At 36.8% G+C, this 10,420-nt stretch overlaps 1 protein-coding gene across 1 annotated transcript in view; it reads left to right on the plus strand.

Annotated features, from left to right (window-relative positions):
* The window catches only part of tbx5a (T-box transcription factor 5a), a 17,226-nt gene that overhangs the window by 3,359 nt on the left and 3,447 nt on the right, over window positions 1–10,420 (plus strand). Inside the window, exons 3-6 of the mRNA XM_013909148.1 lie at window positions 1–80; window positions 1,096–1,243; window positions 6,873–7,025; window positions 9,811–9,902. Coding sequence (XP_013764602.1) covers window positions 1–80; window positions 1,096–1,243; window positions 6,873–7,025; window positions 9,811–9,902 — 473 coding nt within the window. The remainder of the gene's footprint in view (window positions 81–1,095; window positions 1,244–6,872; window positions 7,026–9,810; window positions 9,903–10,420) is intronic.

A 10,420-nucleotide genomic window follows, 5' to 3' on the forward strand; every position in this document is an offset into this window, starting at 1 on the left:
AACCCTAAAACGAAATACATTCTACTTATGGATGTTGTTCCAGCTGACGACCATCGATACAAATTCGCCGATAATAAATGGTACGTAAAAACATAACACAGCAACGCTTCTCTAAAAGGATTTGCCTTGCCAACATATACTTTTACGCACCGATGAAAATCCGGGTCATTGTTTTTTTTTTGTTTTGTTTTGTTTTTTGGTGTGTGTGTTTTTTTAGTTTTTGATTTTGTTTGTTTTTCTGTTTTTTGGGGTTAGGGTTAGGGTTTGGGGTTGGGGTTAGGGTTAGGGTTAGGGGTTAGGGGGTGGGGGGGGGGTTGGGGGAGGGGGATCTCAGCTAGTCTCTCGCTTTCTCGCTCTCTCTGGAGTTATTTGCAGCGGGGACCGTTATATTGTCGTGATGGACGGGAATCGGAAGTGAATATATTATTTCCGGGAGAATTATTAACTGTGTTTTTTCTAATATTTGCCAAGAAATGAAGTCAGCAGGCAGAAATGTTTCTGTCAGTGCTGAGTTTTCTGCGCTGAAAGCAACGAGATAAACTTTTCCTTGCACTGCATCAAAGATTTTTTTCACACGGCTGTTTGTCTAGAGTCGTTCTCCAAGCGGGTCTTTCTTCTTTGTGTCAGAGCCTTTAATATTGCTAGCTACATGCCAATGATGCCACTGAAGACGCATTAAGCACGGCCTAAAACTAATTCTCCCCTCGTTCCACATATGTTGCAAAACAGTGCCTTTAACGTCTAACGTGACTAGAAGCAATCAATATCCGACAATGGCACGATACAGAAGGCTTCCTTATGTACTGAAGTTTAAAGTTAATAAAGCAAAGTTTTGAAAAAGACGTTATCACCTATAGTTTAGAACTTTAAGTGCAGAAAGTCCCATATTGCGCCATTTTGTGCGTAATAATTAGAAACAGTGCCCCACTAATTTAAGTTTTCCGTTTATAATAAAAATGTAATTTATTATTACATTTTATCCACAGTCATTATCTTATCTTCTTTCGACTTGTTAGGACCGACTCAGTTGCGGCTAGCATGTGAGTGTTAGTCCAGCAAGTTTCAAAGCGTGTGACTGTGTTGCTGTGTATCAAGGTCTGTGACTGGGAAGGCAGAGCCTGCCATGCCCGGGAGACTCTACGTTCACCCGGACTCTCCCGCCACGGGGGCTCATTGGATGAGGCAGCTCGTCTCCTTCCAGAAGCTGAAATTGACCAACAACCACCTGGACCCGTTCGGACACGTAGGTGCCTGCCTATCATCAATACTATTTAACCACATGATTGCTAACCTGGTGTTGCACTGACCCAAATCCCGAGAATCCGTTAAGGCCCGACGTGTTACATGATGGCACTAAATGCTTATCTGCAGGTCTCTGCATCGCCATTTATATAAAAATGCCTAACATATTATTATTATTATTATTATTATTATTATTATTATTATTGTTGTTGTTGTTGTTGTCGTCGTTGTTGTTGTTGTTGTTGTTGTTGTTGTTGCTACTCGCAGCTAATTAAAAGTACGTTTTATTGTTTTTTTGAGGTTAAATATTTTACACACATTTTAAATTGATTAAAGATAATGCTCCTGCCTGGTCATATTTTTTAAAGAGAGGCAACCAGTTTATTGATTTATTTATTTGCTTAAAACTTTGCATTTGATCTGTTAAATGTGCATTAAAACTTAAACATAATCTTTCAGTCATTCTTTCACTGCACCTGTGGAGCCCAAACTTTATTAAGTTGCTTCTGTAAAGATGTGTTTTAGTGAAAGTAAATCGTTTGATAAATTCCATCTAACCATCCATCCATCGCTTTGGTGGAGGGTATACGTTTTATTATATAGATACGTTTATATTTTTTATGTTTTGTCCTTTTTTTCCATTTTTTGTTAAATGTAACTTGCAGTGTTAAAATGAATACGAAAATAGTAAGTAATGAAATGCATTCTGATGTTGAAAACGTCACAAAATTAATTTTAAATAGTGAAATAGTTGTGGTGTTCAATTAGATGCAAATACTTCTACCACTACTATACTACTGCTATAATAATAACAACAACAACAAAAATAATAATAATAATAATAATAATAATAATAATAATAATAATAATAATAGCAATAATAGCAATAATAATAATAGTAAGCCTGATATACTTTAAACACAAAAAAAGAAATATAGAGGAAATTTTGTGCCATATGAAGGTTTTTTCTACTTTACTTTTCCAAAGTGGAATCTCCTGAGATTACAAAAAAGTTTGGTGATATTCTGTTTTTACTATTGAACATAATGATGTAAAAGTAATGTTTTGAAGAGTCTCTGTGATCTTTAGATAAATATTCCAGATTGAGACAAATATTTCTTTCTTATCGTGCAATCATCTTATTCTTTAATATGTAATATGTTTGCTATGAAGGTGTTAGTAACATACCTTTTGTAGCACAGTGTTATTATAGCACCCCCTAGGTGCATTAGCCATGGACCTCCTGGAATTCAGCTTGCATGAGTAGAAGAGATCAACTGGGAACTTTTTTAGGAAAAAGGAAAAGGGCAATTGCACCACCACCCACCATCTCCTTCACCCTTCTCAGCAGTAAGAGGCTGTATGGTACCTATTTCCTAGCTTTAACTCCTCATTATTCTAAACTCCCTATCTGGCCTCAGGCTTTTGTGATTCCTGTCTTACCCAAAGCAGAAAGTACAAACATCACTTACTTCATCAACAAATGGGCCCTTTGGCAGCAGGTTTTCATGAAGAAAGGTATCTCGATGGGTACATTTAGGCCTAATTAGATGTCTTTTTGTAGAAACAGAGCATCCGCACAGTTAACTTTCTTACTAACAGGCTTAGCCATTAAAGGAAAATACAATTATAAATTTGGCAAAGGTTACCTCAACAGCTGGTTTGCTTTCATGAGAAAACATTCCTTAACGCAAGCTGTGTTTGTTTGGTTTTGCTTTTAGAGACGTATTACTCCACAATGCTCGATAGTCCACAAAAAACACGATCTCATTGCATATGACCAATTATTATTATGACCACACACCAATTATTATACTATATATTATTGTTGCCATTATACTATATTCTTATGTATACTTCTGCATCCACTTAAGGTGTTGGTTTCAGTGTGGTAATGAATCAAAGTGAAGCTGGTTTCAGCTTTCAAAGTTACCCACGGAAAAATTAATATGAATTCTAGCACACACAAGCTACTATCTGTCCACATGGCACCTAAAGGAACTGCTCCCTTGCCAAAGCACAGCCAGTGAGATGAAACTGAGTCTCAGTCGGAATGTGAGCAGCACTGTGAATTTTGGGTTAAAGTAAAGTTTGATTGGTTGCAGTGGTTCCTGGCTCTGCCTCTTTCGTGCTGGGAGAGAGCTCCATGGGATTCATAAATGAAGCACTGGTGGCTGTCCAGAAATATACTCCATCAGCTTGTTGGTCCAGCTGGTTGAAATAACTTGTAGATGATTTATAATTACTAGCAGTGAGACATGAGACTAAAACATATTGCTGATGCCGATTAAACCAATACAGGACTGGCCTGAGGTTTTCTTCTAGAAATGTCTGTAAAACATACACGTCAGGGGGCCGGGCAGGACTGAGCTCAGCTTAGGAATTAATCTCAGAGGATGTGGTGCCTTTGTCTTAATGCAAGGTTAATTGTTCTGTTTTTGGTTTGTGACAGTTTTATAACCCATTGAACTGTATTGCATAACCGTGGAGTGTAACCCTCACTCTTAAAACAAATTTGTTATAACAAACATTTTAGTGGGAATCATGAAAGAAGGTAGTTTAAGGAGCTTTGGAAATGTTATGGAAAATCTTGTAGATATGCTATTTTATTAAGTTTTGTGTAGAAATATAGTGAAGAATAGTGGGTTGAAGTGGGCAGAAGGATATTTGCAAGGAACAGGATTTTTAAATTATACACAGTATGTATAGGTTACATACACATAAGTCATTTTTCTGATATTTTACATATTCGTCGTATGAAAGTGTTGAGGCTGAGGTCTGTTTCACTAAGCAGTTTATTTCAATGGTAATGTGTTTTAGTTATAGCGAAGCTAGGTAATGCATTTTAAAGAAGTGTGTATCGTAAAAGAGATTTATTTAAAGATACAATTATTAATCATAATGTTCTAATTTTGTGAAGTAACTAAGTATATATACTCACTGACTTTAGTTATATTACAGGGTAACAGTTTTGGCTAGCTATTTGGTTTTTAGTTTCCATGAGATTCTACTTACATAAATATCTTCTTTAAAAAAAGTTATACATTAAGCTGCCCCAAAATGTAAAAATTCTGTATTCTTATTAGTTAAAGGTTAAACTTTGCCATCTGCAACATTATAATTTTTGTATATAGCATATTTAGTAACAAGTGCTATTTTGTTGTAAGTAATTTTATTTGTGATTCAAGTATCTTAAATTTAATCCCTCTGTACTATGGCTTTAACAAAGTGTATTTGCTTTATTGTTTGTTATTCATATCCGTCGATACATATCAAAACCTCCACAACAGCACTAGTTTGGTCACAAAATTACAGAATTAAGTGGTGTTTTTTCTGTATCTGAATTCCTGAATAGTTTGTTTTTGTTTCTGTTTCATACCAATCTGTAGTTTTTGCTCTGATGTCTGTCTCAACTCCCAGAATATTTCTCAGTGTTATTTGTCTTACCCATCAGTTTGCTGCTGCACTCGTCTCCCAGTCTTCCCACACATGTTTTGTGCATGAGGGTGGAGTGTGAGGATCACACTGTTTATATTTGAATGGCAGTGTGTGATGAGCAATAGATGGTGGTGTACAAAGACTGCTAATCCTGAAGCTTGGGGAAACTCTCTGATGTGGAGGAACTTGAAAGTAAAAGGGCAGCAGCCCGGGACCCAAAGTGATCCTTCACTATCATTACATGCGATCATCCAGAAGCTAGGGGGGGTTGAGGCAGAGATACAGGGAACCAGGCAGGGCAGTGACTAGGCCACGGAGTTGAGGTGTATGCTGAGTCCCCAGTGGGTGGTCTACAGCTACCCCCTCCTCACTACCACATCCCATCCTAATAGCACAAATACTGGACTTTAGGAACCCATGATTAGTGGGCCATGCTATTTTCCATGGTGAAATGTGCATTTAGACATTTATGCAACTTCTAATATGTCTTCATGCCCATGACAGACATTTTTAGCCTCTTAAACCATACAGGGTGCTGTATGACATGTTTGCATCAGTGGACTAGTTGTTGTGGTTTGTTCCAATCTTGGACATATATGCAAACTAAGAAATAAGCAGGCAATGAATGCATGAGAAAATCTGCCATTTACCCTGCTTTTTCTTTGCACAGTTTACATAGTTTCGAGTTGTGTTTTGAAGCCTCATTAATGATTCTAAATATTAAGACATAGGGACTGCTGCTTAACAGACACGTGAAAGAAGTTTTTTTGTTTGCTTGTTTTTTTTTGTTTTTCAAATACACCATGACAAAACTGCAATACTGCAAAAATCCACAAAAACAAAAAGCTGCGCCTGCTTATGTAACTGAAGTGATCCACTAAACAAATCCTGACTGATGTTTTCTGTCACTTACTTCCATTAAATAGTTTGCATCTACAAGGTGCATGGCAGGCAGCTGAAAAACACTTTCTCCTGCCCATTACAAAAACCTATTCCAGCATGAAATGAGATCAAGTTCAACTGGGAATTAATAATGGATGACTATTGTATTATCTATGTAGGTCTCTATGGTTCATTCGCCTCTGAGAAAAGACTCTGGGTTATGTCTGTGTAATACTGCAGGATGCCCCCATAGGTACTGGAGGTCAGGGCAATCCCCCTGCTCTTCTCATGCTAGCACTGAGACGCAGGTTCAAAAACACTCTTTCAGATAAAGTATAGAAGGAATGGGTATGGCACCGAATGCAGGGATAAGTAAATTAAAAAGCAATTACCGTTGTTTTTATTAGAAGAATTTAATGGGAATTAAAATAAAATAAATAAATAATATTTCTTCAAGATTGATGGCCTTGACTAACAAAAGACAGGTTCATTCTATTCACTGTAGTTCTCATAGGCTGGTTTAGTAAGGTGACAGAATATAAAGGAAGAGGGCATGCATATGTCTATCTCCTGCATTTATCTGTGTGACTGTCATGAGAAGTGCTGTATAAATAACACGATAAATCACTGTCACTGCAGTAATAATTACAGTGAGAGACAATTTATATTTTTAAAGGGTTTAATTAGAACATTTTAAATCTTTGTTCTATTTAAAATACCAGGAATGTTTAAATGACTGTGCTGTAAAAAAAAAAAACAAGAAGAAGAAGAAGAAGAATGCAAATTGGTCGACTTTATTTTAAATATCTATAAAAAGGTAAAAATAAAACTTTCATTACAATTTGTTGTTCAATAAAAGTGTTTTAGCCAAACAAGTTTTTTTCAGAAACTATAGCTCAGCTTAGACGTTTTGAGAGGAAAAGTGGATTCCATTACACAGTAGACAGAATTCGTAAAATTACAGGGACAAAAACAATTTTATTGAGAAGTATAAGCAGACCAGTGCGTTGGTGAAAGTACTGAAATAGACCTTTTGCAAAATAGACTGTAATCTTATCATGTCAGCATGTTGCTCATGCGTAAAAATGGCTAATGTCTTACTAACATTTATTATTTTTATTATTATTATTATAACAAATATATGGTAAAGTGTTTTCTTACAAAAGGAGATTTTTAATCTTTAAAAAAAAAGCGCACTCAAAAAAAACCCCACATTTGAGGACTGGTAGGGTGTATCTCATTTTGTTTAATTTTATTTTTAGAAATCACGCCAAATATATGTGTGTAACGCCACTTTCTCTTTATTGCAGATCATCCTCAATTCGATGCACAAGTATCAACCAAGGATTCACATCGTGAAAGCGGATGAAAATAATGGCTTTGGTTCCAAAAACACGGCCTTCTGCACTCACGTCTTTCCGGAAACATCTTTCATTGCGGTGACATCCTATCAGAACCATAAGGTAAAACCTTGGGGTATTTTTGGATATTTTTATTCATTTATTGTCGCGAAAGGGGCAGCTTTAGGTTTACGTATTTTATGGGGTGGTTAAAATTACACAGTGTTTCAAACGGAGGTAAATATAAAGAGAGGAAATATCAGTTGTGCAAACAGAACCATGCAGTCTGTTGCACTCTCAAAAATGCCCCCGGTGCAAATGCAGGATTGCGCAAAGGTCGATTTCACATTGAAGTTATTTTTTAAAATGTGTTTATAATTTTTGCACAAATTATTTTTTAATAATAATTTTTTTGTCAATTTTTTATGCAGCTCTTGGTCTTCTGTTGGATTAAAGGAGAGGGGAAATAATAGCTCTTTGAGAGTTTAAAGTTTTTCACTAAAAATCGTTGATATTAAACTCAGCTGCTCGCAGGAAAACTTCAGATTCCTGACTAGAACACGTTTCACAGACCCAAGTCCGTGGCATGATTTTATTATTAAGGCTTTTGTTGGAGATAAATAACTACCTACTTTGAAACAGTTCTAGTAATTATTTTTTAAATTTATTTGTTGGTGTTTGATTTTCAGTCTATTTCAGTGTAGATGAGACTATCACTGCATGCTTTATTTCGAAGCTCTCCTTACGCATTGCTCGTATGTAGACGCGCAAAAAACAGATCTCAGTCTAAAAACTTTGAAGATTTAATTACATATACCCGCACAAGGGAAACCAGATTTTACATATGCTATTCAAATGTTTGCCTTTTTCCATTTATTTTCTAAGCTTCTCTTTCTCGGTTAACGACGGAGCTTTAATTAACATTATTGAGTTATAAATTAAGTTTCTTACCGTGTTTAATTGGAAACAGAAAACCTTGGAATCACCCTTGTTTTTCACGTATCTGGAATCTGGAAACTTATAACATCAGATTATAGTTAAAGATGTGATTTCTTGAGCCGCACAGCCTCGTATTTTCTTTTTGTTTTGTTTTTTTAAGTCGCCATTGCGTGTTCAGACTTGTGAAAGTAGCAGGAATAAAATTCAATATTTACACTGTCCACATTTCTGGGCGAGGGGAAAAAATCTTGGGAATACAAATATCTGCAAACAGCATCTGTTTAACATCCTTTAACCATGCAGGCCTATATGTTTTTAGTTTGGGGAATATGGGAGAAAGGGGCGAAAGCTCATAATGTCCCCGCAGCCAATCCAGGTCTCCGGGCTTCTGGGAACAGGAAGCACAAATGACCAACATTCTGTAGAAACCATTCATTATTTTTGAGCCTGTTACTAGGGGCTGAGATCGTAACTGCGGGCTAATTATTAGGGCTTTCCAGACCTGCAGGAAAGAAAGGGGCATTTCGGGTTTCGAGGCTCTTTTTTTTCTTGCCACATTTGTCTAATCAAACAGTTTTAAGCCTGCCAAAAGGAGTGGGCTACGAGCTGCAGGCATCTGTCCAATTCACCTGTTAGACTCTCAGCTAATGAAATGGTCAAAGTCTCTGGTTTCAGCTCTTTCCTGTCGTAGCTATAATTAAAGCATTTTCTCCAGAAACTGAGGTTTCTGGAGTGGTATGTTTTCTTAAGATTTTTGTGAAACTGGGAAGATGAATTAAGACCAGCTCATATTTTTGTTCTTTTCTTTTAAAAAAAAAAAATCTTACTTGAACTACTTCACTTCATTTTGCATCTGGAAATGTGTTTATGTCAGCCTCAGTTATTTTAATGAGAACAGTTTGGACACAGCCTAGTCAAACTACAGCCTTTGAATTTCGACTCTCAAATTATTTTGTCCTTTTTTCCTCCTATCTGCTAATTCTAGTCAGAACAAAATCTTTTGTAAAATATTTAATTTTCTCTCTGTAAACTCAGCTGAGAATAAGATTGTTGGACTGGATAATTATTGGTCTAGGTGTATTTTTGGAAGACATGCAGGGGGATAAAAAGGGCGAAATAGACTGAACTTTTAATGCCAAACTTTTAAAATGATGAGACAGTGTATAAATGATCTGACAGACAGCTCGTATTAACAAGAAGCTAGCAAAGTGTCACATGAGAGATTTTACAAAGTTTGCTGAAAGTGTCAGCCAGCGTGCACACAAACTTCCAGTCTTGTCAAAAAGCTGGAAGCACACGAGAGCTGCCAGCTAATTACCTGCCAGAAACCACTGCTCACGAGAGGGATATCCCGGGACTGGGTTAAACCACTCTGGGATTAACTTATTGTTTATGGGTGGCTCTGAAAGTAATTTCTGCTTCTATTTGTTTGGTATTGATAGAGACGTTTTTTACCAAAACATTAAGTCATAGAATAAGTCTTATGATTTGTATCTGTCATGCACGAGCCAGCTATCTCCTAAGCTAGACATCATCTAATGTAACATCATAAATTAAGCAATGAAAGATGATTTATATAGACATGTTTTTATTGAACTATTGCACTCAGGAACTCAGCTCAGAAAGTATCTCAGGTTTCTGGAAATATGATCTGTTATTTCACTCTTGGGTAGCTTGTGAACACTTACATGCATCCAAAAAAAACCTGTAAAGCCCCGGTTTTCTCCAAAAATATATGTTTAATATTGTCATCATAAAACCCCTGAGTTGAAGAGGACTTGTCTTGTCTGACAGTCTGGCACACGGCGAAATGCTGCTTTTAAATAGCTGCTATTTCAATGCATGTGTGGGTTGGCTGTAATTGGGTGCTTTTAAACGCAGCTGACAATGAAATGACATAAGCAGCACAACAATTGACTCTTACTGCAACAGTGTATGTTACTGACACTTCGTGTGTTTGCTCTTACAGATAACCCAGCTGAAGATCGAGAACAACCCATTTGCAAAAGGATTCCGTGGTAGCGATGACATGGAATTACACCGGATGTCCAGAATGCAAAGGTAAATGTGGGGGGAAAAACAATCAAAATACACGTTATTCTTGCTTGCTTTTCTTTTTCTTTTCTTTTTTTTTCTTTCATAGATCCTGCTTCTGATATATGGAAATACTGACCCATACTAAATGTTGTGAAATGAGTAGATAAATGTTACCTCAATTAGGCAGGGATTACTGACATCCTGGTCACACTGTCATTTAACGAGCCCCACTTTAATCCCTCAATCACCCAAATGCAAACCAGTCGTATGTGTTATTTTCAGTGAGTGTTATTTTCAATGATGTAAGTGTAGTTCTTGATAGTCAGCCAGTTTTCATGCTGAAGACTTTTATGGCTGATCTGGCAGAACCTCTGAAACACAAATGTAACATCTCTCTTCCATAGAGCTCTTTCTACCAGGATGTTCCAACTCCTTATGTGGAGTGTGCTGTGTGTGTGTGTGCAGTGTATATATGTGTGTGTTGGTGGTGTGTGTGGGTGTGTGGGTGTGTGTGTGTGTGTGTGTGTGTGTGTGTGTGTGTG

This window comes from Pundamilia nyererei, unplaced genomic scaffold (genome assembly GCF_000239375.1).
Source record: "Pundamilia nyererei isolate P.nyererei 1_Seehausen unplaced genomic scaffold, PunNye1.0 scaffold00002, whole genome shotgun sequence".
NCBI lineage: Eukaryota > Metazoa > Chordata > Actinopteri > Cichliformes > Cichlidae > Pundamilia > Pundamilia nyererei.